Source organism: Ornithorhynchus anatinus, chromosome 1, assembly GCF_004115215.2.
Source record: "Ornithorhynchus anatinus isolate Pmale09 chromosome 1, mOrnAna1.pri.v4, whole genome shotgun sequence".
Lineage (NCBI taxonomy): Eukaryota > Metazoa > Chordata > Mammalia > Monotremata > Ornithorhynchidae > Ornithorhynchus > Ornithorhynchus anatinus.
Window position 1 is genome coordinate 62,008,856 of NC_041728.1, and position 24,145 is coordinate 62,033,000.

Consider the following 24,145-nt stretch of genomic DNA (forward strand, 5'->3'; position numbering starts at 1 on the left):
GCTACCCAACAGCTCAAATAATGACGGGTTGCTTTAGTTTGAAAGGAATTAACAATAGTTTTTCTAAGGCAATTTTACCTAATTAAAAGTGAGGCTAGGTTTTAAAGTCACCTATTCCGTATGAGGATTCTGAGGGACAAATTCTCAGAAAAAGATTCAATCTTTAGAATGCGGACCCTTGTCTGAGCCCATTGATAGGAGGTCCACAAAAAAGTTATTGCCAACTGGGACCAGAGCAGTGAGAGTCCCCTAAATTAAAACTCCATCTTGTCCCTAACTTGACAGCGTCCCATTGTGGATACCTACACTGTAAACTCTTCCTCTAGATTGTAAGCTCTTTGTGGACAGGGAACATATCTCCCAACTCTACTGTATTGTACTCTCCCCAAGCGCTTACTACAGAGCTCTGCATACAGTAAGTGCTCAGTAAATACTGTAAGCCCGTCAATGGGCAGGGGCTGTCTCTATCTGTTGCCAATTTGTACATTCCAAGCGCTTAGTACAGTGCTCTGCACATAGTAAGTGCTCAATAAATACTACTGAATGAATGAATAAATACCATTAATTGACTGATTTGAAAGATGGCTCCCCACACCTTTTAGAACTGTATTCCCAACTTGCTCATCCCAGATCCCTGAGAAGACCTGACAGTTTCCAGTCAGGACTGAAAAGACCCCAAGATGTGGCTTTCTGGACTAATTTTTTGAAACCCAACCTCTTCAGCCTTCACCCTCTCTAAAATCCCTGAGGCCCTTTTCACTACTTTGCTCCAAATTAAAAGCTGGCACCTATGGTGGGGATTTATTTCTGGCCTGTGAAGTTCATGGGAATCACTCAGCTTCTTCCTTGGAAAAAAAAAATGTTTTACGAAAAATGCCTGGAGTATACTGCCTTGACATGGCAATCTAAATAACACCAATAAATCTGGAAGAGGCCACCCATGTTCTCAATCAATCATATTTATTGTGCGTCTGAAAGAGGCCACCCATGTTCTCAATCATATTTATTGAGCACTTTACTGTGTTAGAGCACTGTATTAAGCATTTGGGAAAGTACACTATATCAGAGTTGGTAGACACTTTCCCTGCCCACAATGAACTTACAGTCTAGAGGCCACTAATGCAACAGTCCGCTAAACCATAAGCTAATTTCAGATTCTGAAAAAACTTCAATTTAAAATACCATAGCTCAGTATTCTTTTCCACTGGCCATTCTGGGGCCTTCTTTACCCTTTTTAGCTTAAAGCCATGAGAATGGGGTAAATATGATACAATAATTATAAACCATAATAAAAATGTGACAAGTTAAAATAAAAGAAATAATTATCAATGAACTGGTAAACCAGTGTTTCCATTTTATGCCCCCTCTCTCAAAGATAACTGAACCAGAAGTACTTACTGTAGAGCATTAAAAAACAACTCTACTTACAAAACAACTTCATGTAACGTGAGGATATTAGGATGGGGATTCAGGCGCCTCATTGCTTGTATTTCCCGTAGATTGTTCACTTGTTCGATACTGTGGATTAAAAAAAGTGTTACAATTACAATCAAATCTACTCCAAATAAGGTAAATTCTGAAATATATTCTGAACTAATAACCGGATAATTGTGGGGTAATGATTTTTGAAACACATGTTCCTATTGAATGGTGCTTTGTTCATGCAGTTCAATTTTTTTTAGTTTGGCTTTTCTCTGAACAAGAGTAAGGGTCTTTTTACGGTATTTGTTAACCACTTCCTATGTGCCAAGCACTGTATTCATTCATTCAATCATATTTATTAAGCACTTATTGTGTGCAGAGCACTTTACTAAGAGCTTGGGAAAGAACAACTAAATGAAGGAGTAGATACAAGATAACCAGATCGGACACATTCCCTATCCTACATGGGGCTCGCAAACTAAGTAGTAGGGAGAGCAGGTATTGAATCCCCATTTTACAGATGAGGTAACTGAGAGGTCCTCTCTCTGTAAATTATTTCAATGACTATCTCCCCCTCTAGACTGTGAGCTCCGCAAAGGTATGAAACATATCCACCAACTCGCTAGAGGATGTAACCAGGGACCGACATTTCTCCTACAACGTGCTAGTTGAGTTCCTAGAGTTAATCAAAAATCATGTTGGGGGAAATGATTTTTTCACTTGGCAATAAGGGGCTTCAGTGACAGTGGGTGAAATTCAAGAAGACTGTGGAAGCTAAGAGTTTGTAAAGTTTGTCTCAAAATGTATCAGACTGAAACTTGAAGTGAACTATTTTTTTTTTTGTTGGTATTTGTAAAGCGCTTACTATGTGCCGAGCACTGTTCTAAGCGCTGGGGTAGATACAGGGTAATCAGGTTGTCCCACGTGAGGCTCACAGGTAATCCCCATTCTACAGATGAGGTAACTGAGGCACAGAGAAGTGAAGTGACTTGCTCACAGTCACACACCTGACAAGTGGCAGAGTCGGGATTCGAACTCATGACCTCTGACTCCCAAGCCCGTGCTCTTTCCACTGAGCCAGGCTGCTTCTCTATTGAACCGGCCTCACAGGATATGCCCACCATGCATTCCTTGAAAATGTGGCTATATCCGGATATAATTTAACAGACTTACACAATTAGATTTCATCCCAGAACCAACCACAACATGTTGACCAAACCCTACAGGTACATAAAAATTACACTGCAGATCACTCTCTGTTGTCCACCTCTCCTTGTCCCTTCTCTCCCATTATTCCTATGGACATTTTTGGCCTTCATGCACCCCAAACACGGCCTGATTCTCTCCTACTTCCCAAACTCCCCTTTAACCCATCCTGCAATTTTTTTTTTTTAAATCAGTGACTCAGATGGTCCCCACCCAAGCCATGTGTCACCGCTACTGCCAGCCAGAAATGGGGATAAAAACGAACAGTATTGGGTCTCAACCAGGACCCCACTGCCCAGGAGCCTGAGTTCTGGTGCTGTCTCTGTGGCTCAGGTAGCCATGTCACAACTCCCTTCTCACTACTCTGCCAACTCTGATTTTCTATCCCCAGTGCATGTGCCTGGGCTCCAAGCTCTATGAAGCTGGTCCCACCAAATCCGTTCGGATCGCCATGGCTGTTGCTGGATCCTAGGCCCAAGATCCTTGTGGTGTGGGGTCGTGTCTACTAACTCTATTATATTGGACTTTCCCAAGTGCTTAGTACAGTGCACAGCAGGCATTCGATAAATGCTACTGATTGACTGACTATCCAAGTTGAGTAACAAAACCACATTTTACCAAAAATGACTGCAGCTTAATTGTACAATTACAATCTGAAAAAGAAAAATACAGATTTCAACTTCTGAAATAAGGAATCTGCAATGTTACCTTTTTTTTTCTTAAGAATAACTCCATAGACGGGAACTCAACACCACTTTCTTGGAATTAAAGACGCTGGACATTGTTTGTTTTTGTTCACACGAGAGTGCTTAAACTGAATCAATGAACGTCATGCTCAATAGTTTCAGAATGCAAGAGAAGGAGCTAAAAAGGACAGGATCAACCACTGCCAAAGTTTCTCTGCTTTAGGGGATTTGTGAATCTTAAAAACATCATGCTTAGCATGTTACTGCTTTTTCAGAGAGGGAAAATGGGTTTGGACAAAGGCGCATAAAAGCAAATGCCAAATCAAAGACAGTCAAAATGACTTGCCTTAAAAGGAATATTTCTATGAGTACAGTTACTTGGGAAAAGAAATGCCTGTTGGGCCTAATGTCTTCTTTATAAGGGTATTTGCTATTTTAGTAATTCAATTCCCATCACACACAGAACTTCTTGGGGGATAGATTGCCTCCAAGGGTTGGTCAATTAAAATTCTCAAACCTTGGCAGTTCATAGCATGAAAGTAAAAGGCACGAGCAGTATTAACTTCAGCTACAAAGATTATTGCTTCTGAGGTTAATTTCTTAAACCTAATCTACAAGAAAATGTGTTGTCAAATAGCCAAGGAAATACTTGCTTTTTAGTACCTGGGAAAGCAGTTTAAAAAAAAAAGTAGGATATAGTTTCAAAACCCTCTTCACACAAGTCCTAAAACCCTAGGTAAAATGAAATTCCAAATTATTGTATTTTAAATCTTTCAGATTCTTCTCTTCATTAAGCTGGCTTTAACCTCTGCCTGTTAACATTATTAACACTTTACATTCCCCTGCACATCTAATGCAGACTAGGGCAGTTCTATACATCAAGAGATCTTTCACTGAGACAGAAAGACTTGTTTCCTCATTTTTGTCTGAGTTGTAATTTTTGCTGAATGAGATGCATTTTGTAATCATTTTATCAAGGGAATAGGCAATAGGTTTGGGGTAATGTCAGTTCCAAACTGACACTTTTCAATAGTTTTAATTTAATTTAAAGCAGATTTTTATCCAAGACCCATATATCTGAAAAATTCCTCGTGGTTGGGCCTATTTTTCCCCAAGTCACAATAGTTAGCAGCCAGAGAAATCCACACAAACACTGTGCTTCCTTACTGCTTAATGTTCCCCTATTTTTGGTTGAGATATACATATCCATCCTCCATAGGATTGTATGATACCAAGATTTTATAAAAAAACAGAAATCACAACTACAACAGTTTACGAGACCTTCGATCTGAAACACTACATGAATTTGAACTTAAAAGGCTTATAAAAATAGGTGGCCTTATAAATTCGAGTCCAGCAGGGAAGCAGCGAGGCTTAGAGGATAGAGCCTGGACTGGGATTCTGGAGACCTGGATTCTAATCTCAGTCCTGCCAGCTGCCTGCTGGGTGACCTTGGGCAAGTCACTTTACTTCTCTGTGTGTCGGTTCCCCCAGGATTGAACACTTACTCTCCTTCCTTAGACCATGAGCCCAAGGAGGGATAAGTTCTGTGTCCAACTTGATTACCTTGTGCCTACTCGAGCGCTTAGGGCAGTGCTTGGCATATAGTATGTGTTTAACAAATATCGTTATTATTACTACCTCCAGTTAGAATTGGGATCCTTGAAACAAATCTCTTCTTTTCTGCAATTCCAACCTTCTGCAGCCATCCTGCTCAGGAATGGGGGTGGGAATTTTGATGGGGCAGGGAGAAGTACAGAAAGTAATAGCAACAAGTGTAGAGAGAGGCAGCGTGGCTCAGTGGAAAGGGACTGGGCTTGGGAGTCAGAGGTCATGAGTTCTAATCCTGGCTCCGCCACTTGTCTGTTGTGTGACTTTGGGTGAGTCACTTAACTTCTCTGTGCCTCAGTTATGTAATCTGTAAAATGGGGATGAAGACTGTGAGCCCCATGTGGGACAATCTGATCACCCTGTATCCCCCCAGCACTTAGAACAGTGCTTTGCACTTAGTAAGTGCTTAACAAATACCAGCATTATTATTATTATTACATTAAGCCAAGTGACTAAGGGGATAAATGGTGAGGCATGCAGGTCTCATGAGCCCTAGAGCATATACATAAATATCAGATATATCAGCTCTCTTCCTCTTTACTATCCACTTTCCTCTCTTACTATACCCCAACTTACATTCTCTACTCCCAAGCTAGCTTCTCACCGTGCCTCATTTACGACTATCACCTATGAACCCCTGCCCTCACTCCCTTTTTCCTGCCTAGAACTCCCTCCCCTTTCAACTCTGCTGGATTATAGTTCCCTCCATCTTTAAAACCCTTCTGAAATCCCACCTCCTTCAGAAGACTTTCCCTGATGAATTTTTCTTCTTCACATTTTCCTTGGCATTTTTGTACCACCTGAGCTCTTTTGCAAGTCACTACTTCTAAGTGCACTTTAGAACCTACCATTTTACCTCCTAAATTACTTGAGCACTTCATCCTATTTGTAAATTATTTTATGTCTGTCCCATGAGATAGCTTGGGAGCTCTTTGTGGGCATGGATTGTGTCATCTTCTGTTGCCTCTCCCATGGGCTCAGGGCTAACCTGGCCTAGTGAAAGAAGGCCAGGCCAGGGAATCAGGGGACCTGGGTTCTAATCCTAGCAGGGCCACTTGCCAGTTGTGTGATGCTAGGCAATTTCCCCATCTGTAAAGCAGAGATGAAATATCAGTTCTCCCTTCTTCGTAGACTATAAGCCCCACGTGGGACAGCAACTGTGTCTGACCTGCTTATTTTGTAACCATCTCAGAGCTTAAATACCACAATTATTATTACTATTAGACAGCAGTCTTCTGCACAAAGGAGGCACTCAAATACTTCATTTACTGCTGAAGATATTCTTTTCTGCCTGTCAACTTTTGGGATTAACAAGAACGTCTGTCAAAATAAACAATAACAGCATTTGTTTAATGAGGCGTGGAACCCAGCAGGGGAAACTTAAAATTCTACACCCACCTTTTAATGATTACTATGAATTTTGCTGCTTATTAAGTGCTTGATAGGTTAAAAAAAAAACTGTGCTGAAGAGCTGGAGTAGATACAAAATATTCAGACTGGACACAGTCCCGGTCACACATGAAACTCAAAATCTAAGAGGGAAGGAACACAGGTATCTTCTCCCCATTTTGTAGGTGACCAAGATGAGGCACAGACAGGTTCAGTGTCTTGCCTAAGGTTACACAGGAGGCCAGGCCAGAGCTGAGATCAAAACTTGCATCTCCTGGCTCCCAACCCTATGCTCTTTCTATTAGGCCATCCTGCCTCTGTCTCTGACAGTTTCTTTCCTTCTCAGTGCCTTAGATTTCCCATAAGGAGTAGTAATAATAGAAGCTGTAGCTGGAGAAGTAGAGTTGCCTAGTGGAAAAGAGCACGGATCTGGGAGTCAGAAGACCTGGGTTCTAATCCTGATTCCATCACACACCTGCTGTGTAATCTTTGGCAAGTCATAACTTCTCTACTTCTCACTTCCCTCATCTGCAAAATGGCAATGCTATACCTGTTCTCCCTCCTACTTATGCTGTGAGTCCCCTGTGGGACCTGATTTTCTTGTATCTATCCCAGTGCTTAACACAGTGCTTGGGACATAATTATTTGTAGTAATGACATTTACTGAACATTTCCCCTGTGTTGAGTAGTGGACTAAGAGTTGGAGTGAATATAATTAAGCAAAATTCAGGCAGGGCTCTGTCCCGCAATGGGTTCATAATCTGTAAAGTTTACAGGTTATGAATAATAAGAAAACAAAAACAAGATTCCAAAAAATTTTTACAAAAACCACTCTCAGAGATTGTATTTCCAACGAATACATGACTAACATTTTTTAGTAAATGACAATGGTAGAAGGATGTGTTTATTCCAGTGGGATGCTTCAGTACTTCCAAAGGAGATTGGAAAGCTAAGAAAATAGCTTGCATAGATTTGTTCTGAAAAGCAAAATTAAACTATTGAATGTCCTTTGGGGCCCACTGTCACTACCAGCAGTGACTAACATCTATCAGTTTGTTCCCGATATCCGCTCTCAAGATGTCCCCAAAGGCAATTATCTTTCCAGCAGAGGAAGCTGGGATTCAGTTTCTGCAACGGTCCATCAGTGATAAAATGGGAGCAATCATAATGCCAATTCAGAAATCAATGGAAAAAAGCTGAAGAGTATTATGAGTCACTCCACTGCGCTTAGGATTTTTGATGCCATTTCCAGAACTCGGCCAGAAATGACTCCCCTGCCATTGCCTGTGCCAGCTTTTTCAGACTTTTAACTCCTTGCTCAATCTCCCTGCCCCTTCACCTCCCAATCCCTTTCTTGTAATGACCTCGCTGCATATTTGAATCCTTGAATCCATCCGGAGTAATCTCCCTAAAACCTCTTCTACTCCTCTCCAGTCCTATCCTCCTCCTGCCCCCCTCCATCGACCAATGGGATTTATTGAGCACTTACTGTGTGCTGAACACTACACTAAGTACTTGGGAGAGTACGATACAACTGAACTGGTAGATTCATCCCAGGCCACAAGGAGACTACAGTCTAGTGGGGGAGACAGACATTACTATAAATAAAGGATATGTATCTAAGTGCTGTGGGGCCGAGGATGGGTGGGGTGGTGAATATCAAATGCTTAAAAAGTACAGATCCAATCAATCAATGGTACTTATTGAGTGCTTACTGTGTGCAGGGCACTGTACTATGCAGTTGGGACAGTGCAATATAACAGAAATACGATCCCTGTTCACATTAGAGAAGCAAATTGGCCTAGTGGTAAGAGCCCGGGGTTGGGAGTCAGAGGACGTGGGTTCTAATCCCGGCACTTGTCTGGGCAAGTCACTTCACTTCTCTGTGACTCAGTTCCCTCATCTGTAAAATGGGGTTTAAGACTGTGAGCCTCTTGTGGGATAACCTAATAATAATAATAATGTTGATATTTGTTAAACGCTGACTATATGCCGAGCACTGTTCTAAGCGCTGGGGTAGACATAGGGGAATCAGGTTGTCCCACGTGGGGCTCACAGTCTTAATCCCCATTTTACAGATGAGGGAACTGAGGCACAGAGAAGTTAAGTGACTTGCCCACAGTCACACAGCCAACAAGTGGCAGAGCTGGGATTCGAACTCATGAGCCCTGACTCCAAAGCCCGTGCTCTTTCCACTGAGCCACGACCTGATGACCCTGTATCTCCCCCAGCGCTTAGAACAGTGCTTGGCACATAGTAAGTGCTTAACAAATACCATAATTATTATTATATTACCCTTCCCAGTAGTACCTCTTGCCTCCTCTCAAAATCTACTTCGTCCATCACTGTCCTTCTGACTCCCAAGCCCGTGGTCTAACCACCAAGCCACGCTACTTCCACCCTTTAACTGTGGGAGTCCCTCAAGGCCCAGTTTTGAGTTTCCTTCTATTCTCCACCTACACCCACTCCCTCGGAGAACTCACTTGTTCCCACAGCTTTAACTACCATACTTATGTGGATGATTCACGGTCGATAAATACGATTGATTGATTGATTCACCAATCTCTCTCCCTAGCCCTGACCTTGCTTCTTCTCTGCAGTCTCACAATTCCTTCAAGACATCTGCATTTGGACGTCCCAACAAAACTGCAGACTTAACCTGTCCAAAACAGAACCCCTCATCTTCCCACCCAAACCCTGTCCTCCCTCCACGACTTTCTGATCACCGCTGACCACACAACCATTTTTCTTGTCTTTACAAGACCAAGATCTTGGTATTATCTTCGATTCAAATTCGCAAATTCTTTAGAATCGGCCCTTTCCTCCCCATCCAAACTGCTACTGTGCGGATTCAAGCACTTATTCTAGCCCACCTTGATGCCTGCATCAACTTCCTCACTGTCCTCCCTGCCCCCATCTCTCCCCATTCCTGTCCATTCTTTACTCTTTCCTAAAAACCATTCAGATCATCTCTCTCCAATCCTCAAAACCCTCTGACGGTTACCTGTCCACTTCTACATCAGACACTCCTTACGAATGGCTTTAGTTAAATTTATTGAACACTTACTGTGTGCACAGCACTGTGCTAAGTGCTTGGGAAAGTAAAATATAATAGAGTGGATAGATTCGATCCTTAACAACAAGGAGCATACAGTCTAACCGGCACCTAAAGGCACTCAAGTCAGCTAACCCTCTCCTACCGTACCTGGCAGATCTACAATCCAGCCCACGCTTAGCTCCTTTAATACCAATCTGTTCACTGAACCTTGATCTCGTCCATCTCATTGCCGATCCCTTGCCCTCATCCTCCCTCTTGGCCTGGTACTCCTCCCTTCGTATCCATATCCATCACTCTTACCCCTTCAAAGCTTTCCTAAAATTACATCTCCTTTAAGAGGTCTTCCATGACTAAGCCCTCCTTTCCTCTATTCACCCTCCCTTCTGTATCACCTAAGCACCTGGATCTGTACTCCTAAGCATTTGCTATTCACCTCACTCACTACCTTAATTAATTATGGCATTTAAGTGCTCACTGTGTGCCAGGCACTGTTCTTAGCACTGGGGCAGATTATTATTTTTATTATTATTATGGTATTTGTTAAGCACTTACTATGTGCCAAGCACTGTTGTAAATACTGGGGTAGATATAGGGTAATCAGGTTGTCCCATGTGGGGCTCACAGTCTTAATCCCCATTGTACAGATGAGGTAACAGACACGGAGAAGTGAAGTGACTTGCCCAAGTTCACACAGCAGACAGTGGTGGACCGGAGATTAGAACCCATGACCTTCTGACTCCCAGGCCCGTGCTCTAATCCACTATGCCATGCTGCACGGTAATCAGGTTAGACACAGTCCCTGTCCCACAGTCTTTATCCTCATTTTACAGATGAAGAAATTAAGGCACAGAGAAGTTAAGTGACTTGGCCAAGGTCACACAGCAGACAAGTGTTGGTGGAGGTGGGATTAGAACCTACATCCTCTGATTCCCAAGTCCGTGCTATTCCTTCCATGCTCTTCCTACTAGGCCAAGCTGCTTCTCCAAATATATATATATTCACTTATGCATATATCCTTACACCCTTCCATTTCCCCTATTTTAATATTTGTCTCCTCCTATAGACTCTAAACCCCTCGTGGGCAGGGATGGTGCCTATCAGCTCTATTGCAATGTACTCTCCCAGATGTTTGGTACAGTGCTCTCTGCACATGGTAAGTAATAAATACACTGATTGACGGTTAAAATCCTTTAATCTTTATTACTGTTGCAACATTGTCCAAACTTGATAATAACAAAGGTACTTAATGGCTCCTCATCAAAAGTAGGTCTCTACCACTGATTTTCTGCAAAGAAGTCAGTATGGTCCAAAGAGTCACACAGACAATATATTCAATATATGTACATTATTGATAACTGGGCACCACAAAACAAATCTTTTTCTTCAGGGTCTGTCAAAGAAATCTAAACCAAATAATGTGCTTAACCACAAGCGTGTAACTTCCAGGAAAAAGTCGACATTAAACCTTTAGCTCATCCAGTTTAGTGTCACAGTGAAACAGGGTATTTAGATTTAGGTTAATAAAATTTTGAAATGTACCTACCTTTCAAAGTGCTGTTTCATTTGCTTACATGCATAATAAGTTCCATCTCTCAGGCTCTGCATCTTGGTAACTTCAGAAAATGTTCCTTCTCCTATTTTGCCAATTGCCCTATATTCTACAAACAGAAATAATTTTTTAAAACATAATTAAATACATTTTATAATTGTTCTTGGTCAAAAAACAAATACAGTATTTCAATATGTGTATGTTTTTCATTTGCGACTGTAAGCCCATCAAAGGGCAGGGACTGTCTCTATCTGTTGCCGATTTGCACATTCCAAGCACTTAGTACAGTGCTCTGCACATAGTAAGCACTCAATAAATACTATTGAATGAATGAATTTGCAAATACAGTTTCATATCATGTGTAATAGGGAAAAAAGGTCTTTTTTTAAAAATTGGAATTCAATTCTGTGAGTTCATTATGCCATGGCATTCCTAACTATATTATTACTATGACATATGTCCACTATAAACACAGATATGTTTATTTTTATTAACAAAGCTAAACAAAAAGCCTTCATTTTCACCCTTCAGACACAAATTACCCTAAAAGTTTTAACTGAAAAGTAAAACAAGGTGAAAGTCAGAATGACCACATTTGCTTTGGGGGCCATAGACTTAATTCATTAAAGCTGGCTCTGATTTGCTTCTGGCTCTGTGTGTACTAATCAGACTGGATACCTTTAAGCGGAGTGAAAAAGGAGAGAGTTTCAATTTGTAGTGCAGTAATGATATTAACTGAGTGTGATGTCCTTTACTAAGGGTTCAGGAGTGTGATGTCCTTTACTAAGAGTTCAGGAAAGTACATTAGCAAAAACTAGGTTCTCCACTCCCAAGGATCTTACTCTCTAATGGGGGTGATGGGTTTAGTAATATTTACAGTCATTCAAATTTATTGAGCACTTACTGTTTGAGGGCACTGTGCTAAGCCCTTGGGAGAGTAATAATAATAATAACTTTGGTATTTGTTAAGTGCTTACTATGTGCCAGGCAGCGTACTGAGTGCTGAGGTAGATACAAGGTAATTGGGTTGAATACAGTTCCTGTCCCACAGTCTTAATCCCCATCTACTGAGGAGTTAAGAGACACAGAAAAGTGATATGACTTGCCTGAGGTCACACAGGAGACCGGTGGCAGAGTCATGATTAGAACCCAGGTCCTTTTGACTTCCAGACCTGTGCTCTATCCATTAAGCCACACTGCAACAACACTATAATAGATTCCCTGCCCACAGAGAGCTTACGGTCTTGAGGGGGAGGCCAACAGAGTCATCAGGATAAATGACTGACTGCACAATTGACTAGAGTTGCATACCCACAAGTGCTGAAGATTGATGGCCCTGAGTTAGTCAGGGAAGGCTTGATGGAGGAGGTGGGATTTTAGGAGGGTGTTGAAGAAAGGGTCTCAGATCTGGGGGGGATCGGAAAGCTTCAGGCTGAGGAAACACTGTGAATGAGGCGGTGGAGGTGGGAGAACCGAAGGCATTTCAAATTAATCTCATCAACTAAGGCCAGAATTCCACTACACATTTTCTCTGCTAAACATCTCCCTTGTTACCCTCTTCTAAAAGGTGAAGGATATGGGCCATTGTAGCCAGGTTTGAGTCAGGAATAAGTGAGACACTGAGTACAGGATGCTTGGCAAGCTGCTTTCCATCCTAAAATGATTTTTTTCCTGATTTTACTGTGGTATAGGGGCGAAAAGTAAATATGTCAAAGCTCCAAAAGAAGCCTAACACAACTGCTAAGTGTTGGTGGTTGAGAAGGACAAATACTTCCAAATGATTTTCCAGAATTTCATTTGCTCATTTAAAGAAACAGTCACAGAAAAGTAACTTACCAATATGCTTAAAATGCTTCCTATGTTCGCGTAGTATAAATGACCTCACGTTGACCCACAATGTATAGCAGCCCTGTCTTTGGATCCAAGAAATGCTGTCCTAAAAGAGTGATATCACTGCAGTGGACATCAAGGACACAAGGAGAGTGGGTGGGAGCAGTCTAAACTCTTTACAGGCAGGGAACATTACTGCTAATTCTGTGTACTCTCCCAAATGCTTAGGACAGTGCTCTGCACACAGTAAGCACTCAATAAATACCATTGATTGATTGATTCTACATTCAACTGTCCTAGGAGCAGGAAGCTGCCATTCCACATTTTGGAGAGGAAAGAGAAAGTTGTGGCTTGCGCCACTTTTTTCCTGCCAAATCTACATTTTTTTCTCTTGGGATTTTCCTGTGGAACCACTGCTCCAAGAGGAAAATCATCAAGAAGAATGCTTAGGGAAAAATAAGGCTTCCCTTTTGGAAAAAAACATCACGGAAAGTTACAGACCACTTCCAGAAAATTTTCCATAGTTATGAGGCATTTAAAAGCGTGGCTGTCCATTTTGCTATAAAGGTGTCCTTAGTTCTAAAACCTTTCCCTGTTGGTCATCTACAAGTGCTAGTAAGGAGAAAAATAGCCAAAAGGAAGAAAGTTGTAGAGGAAAAACGGAGAGGCATGTTGGATAATCAGCCCCTGAGTACTTGAGAGTTACCTATAAAAACTAATATAAGAGAATTTAAGCAACTATCAAGAATACATTACTCTCTAAGAAGTTCATTTGTATTTCCAAAAATAATTATGGGACTAACACCAAATATTAATAGTCAAAGATGTCTTGGACTTTACAGAGGAAAGAGAACGAACACAATTTCAATTTCAACTAAACACAATTTCAACTAAAGCTTTTTCCTTAATTGTCCACTACCCTGTCTCAATGCCATCTTTACTGAATTAGTGGAAACACAACTTCGGCCTGCTTTTTAGGTATTATATTGCTACAGCAGGGCCGTTATTTGGCTTTACGCTATGGGCTTGTGTCAGGAATTTCTCACCAATCACTCTCCTCCTTCCAAAAGCTGAAGATAGAGGTCATCCAGGAAGTTTTGGGGAAAGGCAGTTGGAGGATGGCAGAGGAGAAAGGAGTGAGGAGGAGGTAGAAGAAGATGGGAGGAGAGAGAAGGAGGGAGGTTGAATCTCTTCCTCACTCATCAGGGAGACAGGCTGTTGCTAGCTGAGTTAAGTGCCCTGAAGCTGAGCTGGGTCTCAACAATCTGCCACTCCACCCTCTGACTCAGCTCTCTCCAGCTGCAGCCACTGCCATCCCTCTTAAATACTATCATGTTTTGGGGGCATAGCAATATTAATAATTGATAAAAATTATTGTATTAAGTGCTCACTATGTCCCAAGCCCTGTTCTAAGCAATGAGGTAGATAGATCCATGGTTATCAGGGTGGACACAGTCCCTGTACTACAATGGGGCTCACTGTTTAGATACGAGGGAGTATGATTTAATCCCCATTTTACAAATAAGTGAAGTGAGGCACAGAGAGGTTAAGCAACTTGCCGAAAGCTGCAGAGCACACAATTGGCAGAGCCGGGATTAGAAGCCAGGTCCTCTGACGCCCCAGCCTGTCCTCTTTCCTCTAGGCCTTGCTGCTTCTCAGATTCATTCTATGTACTTAAGTACAAAATGCAATGTTAGACATTTCACCTACATTTTAAATTGGGGTGGAGGAAAGGAGAGCTCAATAGATTGTAAATCATATTTAAGGGAATCAATAAGGTCCAACACCCTAAGAGTTCACAAGAGAATGCTTCTCAAAGCCAGAAGTGATTACCCTTCATTTCATTAGAACAGGGTTTGTTCTTTCATGAGCCAATCTATTTCGTATTTCGCATCGAATAGCAGAACTGAGATTCACATAATTGAATTATCCTGTTTCTTTCTTTGATTTGAATCCTATCTTGATTTTATTTCTAACTTGGAAGCACATCAAAAATAAACACTTGCTGAAAAACCTTTGATCTTATTCTAGGAACTATATAAAATATTAATTGCCGATAGAAAGCGAGCAACCTAGGCTCATCTCCACATGTCAGAAATAGCAGAAAAGGTATTTGAGATATACTTAAATATTTTTCTGCAAAGTTGAACTAGTTTTGAAGGTAGGAGAAAATGAAATTTGCAGCACCTTAGTACAATGTCCATTACTTTCAAGGTAATAATACTTAACAATTGTGTAGTCCTCCACTGAGGACTACAGTGTAGTTTCTCCACTGAAATGAAGTCCAGTGGGCTCTACTGTATCCTGATCCTCGACTTTTCTGCCACTCTGACGCTGTGGACTGTTTCCTCTTCTGAGACACCATTAGACTTAAAATGCTCTTCTGATTCTCCTCCTGTCTCTTTTGATCAGACCGTCAACCTCATCTGCTCCATTTCCACCTCTCATCAACTATCGGCGGTCATCCATCCCTCACAACTGTGTTCTGGGACCCTTGCTCCGCTCCGCTCACTCTACTCTCAGGTAATTCATTCATCCATTTACTTGTGCATAGACATGCATTTTCAGTGTATGGTCAATTAATCTGAAGCAGTGTGGTCTAGAAGAGAGAGCACCAGACTGGGAGTCAGAAGGACCTGGGTTCTAATACCTGCTCTGCCGACGGCTTGCTGTGTTACTGACCCTGAGCACTTCTCTGTGCCTCAGTTTCTTCAACTGTAAAATGCCTATTCTTCCTCATACTTGGACTGTGAGTCCCGTGTGGGATGGGGCCTGTGTCCAACTTAATTAACTTGAACCTACCCCAGCGCTTAGAACAGTATTTGACACAGAGTAAGCGCTTAAATACCACAAAAATAGATTACCTCTTTATGTCTGTCCCCCCGAATAGAGGTAAGAGCCTTCCATTCATTCATTGGTATTTACTGAGCGCTTACTATGTGCAGAGCACTGTACTGAGCACTTGGATTGTACAATTCGGCAACAGAAAGAGACAATCCTTGCCCAATAATGGGCTCAGAGTCTAAACGGGGGAGACAGATAGCAAAGCAAAACAGAACAAAACAAAACAAGTAGCCTTGTGAGCAGAGATTGGTGAAATACTTTCCTTAGCACTCAATACAGTGCAATAATAATAATAATTAATAATCATGGTGTTTGTTAAGCACTTACTATGTACCAACCACTGTTCTAAGCACTGCGGTAGATACAGGGTAATCAGGTTGTCCCACGTGGGGCTCACACTTTTAATCCCCATTTGACAGATGAGGTAACTGAGGCCCAGACAAGTGAAGTGACTTACCCAAGCTCACACAGCAGACAAGTGGCGGAGCCAGGTTTAGAACACATGTCCTCTGACTCCCAAACCTGTGCTCTTTCCACTAAGCCACTGCTTCTCACGGCCCAGCACTCTCAATAATACTCTATCTCAAGCACTGGGATTGATTCAAGTGCTTTGCACAAAGGAAACGCTCAATAAATACGAGTGAATGAATGAATTATAAGCAACCTGGACACAGCCCCACGTGGGAAGAAGGGCAATTAGCACCACTCCAATGCAGGTGACCCTCAAATCTACCACCCCAGCCTTGAAGTATCACCTAATCTATCAATCATCAATCTATCAATCAAGTAAGCATACAGTGCTTTGCACACAGTAAGCACTCAAATACAATTGAATGAATGTGCAGAGCACTGTACTAGCGCTTGGAAGAATACAAAATAGAGTTAGCAGATACGTTCCTGGCCCACAACGAGCTTAATCTACAATCCCTTCCTCTTGCCTTTAGGGCATCTCCACTTGGATGCCCGATTGACAGCTTAAACTCAAAGTCTTAAAAATGAACTTTTCTTCTCCTCCTAAATTCACTCCCTGACCTAACTTTCCCCCCAATATTGAGAACTCCATCATCCTCCCACTCCCTGAACCCTGCAATCTTGGTATCATTCCCCGATTCCTGTCTTCCAGTTCTCATATTTGGTCAGCTGCCAAGTCCTGGTGCTTCTTCGTCCCCACACTTCCTGGCTATGCCCCTTCCTCCCACCCAAACGGTCATTACCATGGTCCAATCCCTTGTCCTATCGTAGTTAGATCGTTACCCACTTTAATTGGACTCTCCCAAGTGCTTAGTACAGTGCTCTGCACATAGTATTCAACAAATACTACTGATTGATTGGCCTTCTCCCTAGACTACCTGCCTCCAGTGTACTAGTAATTAGTAATCTTCTGGGAACAGTGGCTAAATACAACAGCATTTATAAATAAATTATAAATAAATAGCAGTTTCGTTCTCTGCACGCAAGGAGCTCAGACTCTAATGGGGGGAACCAACCTAAAAATATTACAGTGAACATGGAAAGTCAAGACTAATTTAGTGTTCAATTGACTACATATATAGATTCTGAGGAAGGGAATACATTTATTAAGTGTTAGAGATGGCTGTTGGGTTGACAACTTGAGGTGTTGAGAATTAAGTTTGGGAAGCCTTGTTGGAGAAAGATGGCCTCTTGGGTTGGCTTTGAAGGTAAGGGCTGAGGTATATTCGCCCCACCTTCAGTCCCATACCACTTACATACATATCTGTAATTTATTTATATTCTGTCTTTCCCTTTAGACTGTAAGCTCCTTGTGGGCAGGGAACATGTCTTACCACCTCTGTTCTACTGCACTCCCCCACAGCACATTGCTCTGCACATAATAAGTGTTCAGAAAATATGATTGAGCCATAATTCATTTGGTTGGTTGGATCGTTTTTCTACAAAACTATTCAGTCTATGTTTTCCTACTCCCTCACTTCCCTCATCTGTAAAATGGGGATGAAGACTGTGAGCCTCCCGTGGGACAACCTGATGACCCTGTATCTACCCCAGCACTTAATAAACGCTTAACAAATACCAACATTATTATTACTTGCTCAAAGTCACACCGCTGGCCAGGGGTGGAGCCGGGGTTAGAGCCCATAATAATAACGTTGGTATTTGTTAACCGCTCACTATGTGCACAGCACTGTTCTAAGCGCTGGGGGAGATACAGAGTCATCAGGTTGTCCCACGTGAGGCCCACGGTTTTAATCCCCATTTTACAGATGAGGGAACTGAGCCACGGATGATAATAATAATAATAGTATTGGTATTTAAGGGCTTACGTGCCAAGCACTGTTCTAAGCGCTGGGGTAGATACAGGGTCATGAGGTTGTCCCTCGTGAGGCTCACTCTCTTAATCCCCATTTTACAGATGAGGGAACTGAAGCACTGGTGATAATAATAATAATAGTATTGGTATTTGAGTTACTACGTGCCGAGCACTGTTCTAAGCACTGGGGTAGATACAGGGTCATCAGGCTGTCCCACGTGAGGCTCACAGTCTTCATCCCCATTTTACAGATGAGGGAAGTGAGGGAGGGAGAAGCAGCGTGACTCAGTGGAAAGAGCATAGGCTTTGGAGTCAGGGCTCATGAGTTCGAATCCCAGCTCTGCCACTTGTCGGCTGTGTGACTGTGGGCAAGTCACTTAACTTCTCTGTGCCTCAGCTCCCTCATCTGTAAAATGGGGATGAAGACTGTGAGCCCCACATGGGACAACCTGATTCCCCTGTGTCTACCCCAGCGCTTAGAACAGTGCTCGGCACATAGTAAGCGCTTAACAAATACCAACATTATTATTATTATTATTATCCCCACTTTATAGATGAGGGAACTGAGCCACCGGTGATAATAATAATTAGTATTATTTGTTAAGGGCTTACTACATGCCAAGCACTGTTCTAAGCACTGGGGTAGATACAGAGAAGCAGAGAAGCAGTGCTTAACAAATACCAACATTATTATTATTCATTATTATACAGTGTCATCAGGTTGTCCCACGTGGGGCTCACAGTCTTCATCCCCATTTTATAGATGAGGGAACTGAGCCACTGGTGATAATAATAATAATAGTATTGGTATTTGTTAAGGAGTTACTATGTGCCAAGCACTGTTCTAAGCATTGGGGTAGATACAGGGTCATCAGGTTGTCCCACGTGAGGCTGTGTCTTAATCCCCATTTTACAGATGAGGGAACTGAGCCACCGGTGATGATAATAATAATAGTATTGGTATTTAATAATGTTGGTATTTGTTAAGCGCTTACTATGTGCCGAGCACTGTTCTAAGCGCTGGGGTAGACACAGGGGAATCAGGTTGTCCCATGTGGGGCTCACAGTCTTAATCCCCATTTTACAGATGAGGGAACTGAGGCACAGAGAAGTGAAGCCCACAGTCACCCAGCTGACAAGCGGCAGGGCCGGAATTAGAACCCATGTCCTTGGACTGCCAGGCCCGGGCTCTTTCCACTGAGCCAGGATGAAGAAGGAAAAAAAGCATTGTGGCTCAGTGGAAAGATCCCGGGCTTGGGAGTCAGAGGTCATGGGTTTAGAATCCCGGCTCTGCCGCTTGTCAGCTGTGTGACTTTGGGCAAGTCACTTCTCTGTGCCTCAGTTCCCTCATCTGTAAAATGGGGATTAACTGGGAGCCTCACAGGGGACAACCTGATGACCCTGGATCTAGCCCAGCGCTTAGAACAGTGCTCTGCACCTAGTATTCATTCAGTAGTATTTATTGAGCGCTTACTATGCGCAGAGCACTGTACTAAGGGCTTGGAATGGACAAATCGGTAACAGAGACAGTCCCTGCCCTTTGACGGGCTTACAATCTAATCGGGGGAGACGGACAGACAAGAACCAAATAGAATCAATCCCTCATCTGTCAAATGGGGATGCAGACTGTGAGCCTCACGTGGGACCACCTGATGACCCTGTATTCATTCAATAGTATTTATTGAGCGCTTACTATGTGCAGAGCACTGTACTAAGCGCTTGGAATGAACAAGTCGGCAACAGATAGAGACAGTCCCTGCCCTGTGACGGGCTTACAGTCTAATCGGGGGAGACAGACAGACAAGAACAATGGCAATAAACAGAGTCGAGGGGAAGAACATCTCGTAAAAACAATGGCAACTAAATAGAATCAAGGCGATGTACAATTCATTAACAAAATAAATAGGGTAATGTAAATATATACAGTGGAGCAGAGGAGTACAGGGCTGAGGGGATGGGAAGGGAGAGGTGGAGGAGCAGAGAGAAAAGGGGAAAAAGAGGGTTTAGCTGCGGAGAGGTGAAGGGGGGGTGGCAGAGGGAGTAGAGGGAGAAGAGGAGCTCAGTCTGGGAAGGCCTCTTGGAGGAGGTGAGTTTTAAGTAAGTAAAGTTTAAAGTAAGTTTAAGTAAGTAAGTAAGTTGCTTCATTAGAGAAGCAGTGTGGCTCAGTGGAAAGAGCACGGGCTTTGGAGTCAGAGGTCATGAGTTCAAATCCCAGCTCTGCCACTTGTCAGCTGTGTGACTCTGGGCAAGTCACTTAACTTCTCTGTGCCTCAGTTACCTCATCTGCAAAATGGGGATTAAGACTGTGAGCCCCACGTGGGACAACCTGATTCCCCTGTGTCTACCCCAGCGCTTAGAACAGTGCTCGGCACATAGTAAGCGCATAACAAATACCAACATTATTATTATTAAGTAGGGTTTTGTGTAGGGTTTTGTATCTACCCCAACGCTTAGAACGGTGCTCGGCACGTAGTAAACGCTTAACAAATACCAACATAATTATTATTATTAAAAAGGAGTAAAGGAAGGCAGGGCACGAGGGCGGTCCTGTGAGGCCAGGGTGGCCTGGCCTCCTCCATCGGGTCTGGTTTTCCGGTTGCGGCCTGCACTTCCGGTTTTGCTCTTCGCCCTCCCCTGCCCCCTTGGAGGCGGGGCCAACCACACCTCCTGGGTCACCCGCCAATTCTTCCACCGCCCCCCGAATCCGCTCCACTCACTCTTCATCCTCAGCCCCGCTCCGCGAACGCTGGGCGGGCAAGGGAAGGGGAGACTCCCCCCTCCCAGGACCTGGGCGGCCTTCCCTCGGAGGAGGGCTAAGCCGCCATGTTGCGTCCCCGTCGCCCCGGCAACCGCCGGACCCTTCCGCGCATGCGCCCTCCGCCCTCATTGTACCCGGCACCGCCCACTGCGCAGGCGCCGGCCCTGGGGCTCCGCCTCGGTGGGCGGGGCTCACCGTTGCTAGGCGCCGAGCCCTCCACCCACGTGGTTTCATTCATTCACTAGTATTTATTGAGCGCTTACTATGTGCAGAGCACTGGACTAAGCGCTTGGAATGGACAAATCGGCAACAGATAGAGACAATCCCTGCCCATTGACAGGCTTACAGTCTATTCGGGGGAGACAGACAAAAACAATAGCAATAAATAGATAATATTGGTATTTGTTAAGCACTTACTATGTGCAGAGCACTGTTCTAAGCGCTGGGGGAGATACAGGGTAATCAGGTTGTCCCACGTGGGGCTCACAGTCTTCATCCCCATTTTACAGATGAGGGAACTGAGGCCCAGAGAAGTGAAGTGACTTGCCCACAGTCACACAGCTGCCAAGTGGCAGAGCCGGGATTCAAACCCATGACCTCTGCTTCTCAAGCCCAGGCTCTTTCCACAGAGCCACAGCTGCTTCAATTCCCCTCTAGGCTGTCATTGTGGTATGTGTTAAATAATAATAAGGTTGGTATTTTGTTAAGGGCTTACTACGTGCTGAGCACTGTTCTAAGCACTGGGGGAGATACAGGTTGTCCCACTTGAGGCCCAGTCTTAATCCCCATTTTACAGATGAGGGAACTGAGGCACCATTGATAATAATAATAGTATTGTTATTTGTTAAGGGTTTACTACGTGCCGAGCACTGTACTAAGCGCTGGGCTAGATACAGGGTCATCGGGTTGTCCCACGTGAGGCCCACAGTCTTAATCCCCATTTTACAGATGAGAGAACTGAGGCACCAAGAAGTAATGTGACTTGCCCAAATCATAATGACGGCATTTGTTAAGCGCTTACTATGTGCCAAGCACTGTTCTAAGCACTGTTCTAAGCACTGGGGTAGAGACAAGGTTATCAAGTTGTCCCATGTGGGGCTCACAGTCTTAATCTTGGTGCCTCAGTGACCTCATCTGTAAAATGGGGATTATGACTGGGAGCCTCACCTGGGACAGCCTGATTAGCCTGTATCTACCCCAGCATTTAGAACAGTGCTTGGCACGTAGTAAGTGCTTAAAAATACCAACATTATTATTATTATTATCATTATTATTAAATCTTCAATGATTACCCATTCCTCTGCATCAAGCAGAAACTCCTGACCTGACCATTTTTTTGAATCAATCCTATTTATCCACTCTCTTCTATCACTACATCCCAGCTCACATTCCCCATTCCTCTCTAGCGAGTCTATTCAGGTGCTTCATTCTTATTCTCCAGCTCCTGACCTTTCTTGATCACACTCTTCCAAGCTGCCTAGAGCCCCTCTTTCCAAATCGACAAACCTCTGCCCTCTCTGTTTTCAAAGTCCTTCTAAAACTTTATCTCCTCCATGGGTTCTTCCCCAAATAATTTCCTCGGTTTGTATCTTCCCAAATGCCCCTTCAGAACTTTTGTGCTATCTAAGCACTTGAGCCCTCTCAAAGTCTGTAGCACATATAGTAAGATAGTAGATAATAGATAGTAAGATAATAGTACATATCTTACAAGCTCTGTTACCTAAGTATTAATTCTTGCATCTATCTCCTCCTTCCTCCTATCAGTAATTTATTTTAGTGTCTTTCTCTCCAGTTAAACTGTAAACATATTAAAAGCCAACAGTACTGTAGTATTCTCCCAAATGTTTAGTTCAGTGCTCTGCACCCACTAGGTGCTCAGAAAATATTTATAATTGTTTGGTCATTTGCAGAGCTAAGGATGAAATATAAAAAGAAAACACAATCTCCAACGTGAAAACAATCTAAGTTGTTTTCAAGATAAGACTGACTGAATTCTGGGAAAAGAGCTGAGTCCATGTCTTTCCTAATCTGAGATAATTGTTCATATAAAACATGCCATTACAGAGCCAGAACTGTGGCCCGCCCAGCCAAATATTCTGACTTTGACTAGTGGCATAGGATGATTGGATGAACAATACGAGTGTCATCCTCTTTTATAGTGGTCCAGTGCTTTAAAGACAGACCTCATAAAATCATTATCTTTCCCTCTGGTAACTCAGTATAGTACACTCATCCTAGAATCTTTCCAAAATTCCCTTGAACCTGTTCACACAGTGAATAGAGCATGGGCCTGGAAGTCAGAGGGTCATGGATTCTAATCCTGACTCTGCCACTTGTCTGCTGTGTAACCCTGGGCAAGGCACTTCACTTCTCTGGGCCTCAGTTACCTCATCTGTAAAATGGGGATTGAGACTGTGAGCCCCATGTGGGACAGGGACTGTGTCCAACCCGACTTGCTTGTATCCACTCTAGCGCTTAGTACAGTGCCTAGCACATAGTAAGTGCTTAACAAATATCCTTATCTCCTCTAGGAAGCCATACCTGCCAAATCTCTCCTCTCCCCATCCTTTTTCTCTCCTATTTTTATCACTTGCATCCTTTTTTTCTTCTATTTTTATCACTTGCATCCATACCTTCTAAGTACTGTAGTACTTACTCCACCCCGACAGCACTTATGTTCACATCCTTATACTCTGTTGCATCCCCTACCTGTAATTTATTTGAATTTTTTTTTCTCCCCATTAGATGGTAAACTCCTTGAAGGCAGGGATCATTTCTAACTACTCTGTTGTTATACTCAACCAAGTGCTTAGTAGTACAGTACTCTGTGCACAGTAAGCACTCAGTGAATACCACTGATTGGTTTTTAAATTATTTTTAAAGAAAAAAATCATTTTTAAGTTGCTTCTTACTGTAAAAAATGCCTTTGATTTCAACAGTTCCTGGAAGAAAGTTGTCAATGAGTCACAGTTTAAAATAAAATGGTACTTGTTAAACACTTACTAAAGGCTAAGTACTGTTGTAAGCGCTGTGGTGGATTCAAGGTATTCAGGTTGGACTCAGTGTCTGTCCCACATAGGGCTCGCACTTCTAATCCCCATTTTACAGATGAGGTAAATGAGGCCCAGAGAAGTGAAGTGGCTTCCCCAAGGACAAGCAGCGGACATGTGGCAAAACCAGGATTAGAACCCCTGACTTTCAGGCTAGTGCTCTATCCTCTAAACCACACTGCTTCTCCTTTTGAAATGTTCATCATTTCAGTTGGTGAAATAATATAAAAATATTTGTTTATTTTTTGAGCTTTAAACGGTAGGGGGTAGAAACACAGTAATCCTTTGGGAGGTGGTTATAAATCATATATGAACATTATTAAGAATGAAATGGTAAATCTGTCATGAAATGATTTTCTACACAATCTGTAACATCTGAAAATATCTTCAACTTGCTAATTTTTTTAGTATTGATTTATCACCATGACGCTTTACATATTGTATGGTAAACACTT

The 24,145-nt window shown here is 42.8% G+C and overlaps 1 protein-coding gene across 5 annotated transcripts in view; it reads right to left on the bottom strand.

Moving 5' to 3' along the window:
• MOK (MOK protein kinase) overlaps positions 1–20,724 on the bottom strand; it is a 53,078-nt gene extending 32,354 nt beyond the window's left edge. For 4 of the 5 annotated variants that reach the window (XM_029065159.2, XM_029065150.2, XM_029065174.2 and 1 more), the window contains exons 1-3: positions 20,600–20,724; positions 10,916–11,030; positions 1,429–1,518 (exon numbers count right to left, since the gene is read on the bottom strand). In XM_029065159.2, the coding sequence (XP_028920992.1) occupies positions 1,429–1,518; positions 10,916–11,030; positions 20,600–20,606 (212 nt within the window). In that variant the 5' untranslated portion in view covers positions 20,607–20,724. Of the gene's footprint in view, positions 1–1,428; positions 1,519–10,915; positions 11,031–20,599 lie in introns of those variants that run through there. The other variant, XM_029065168.2, reaches the window with a different exon arrangement.
• Positions 20,725–24,145: the final 3,421 nt, after the last annotated feature.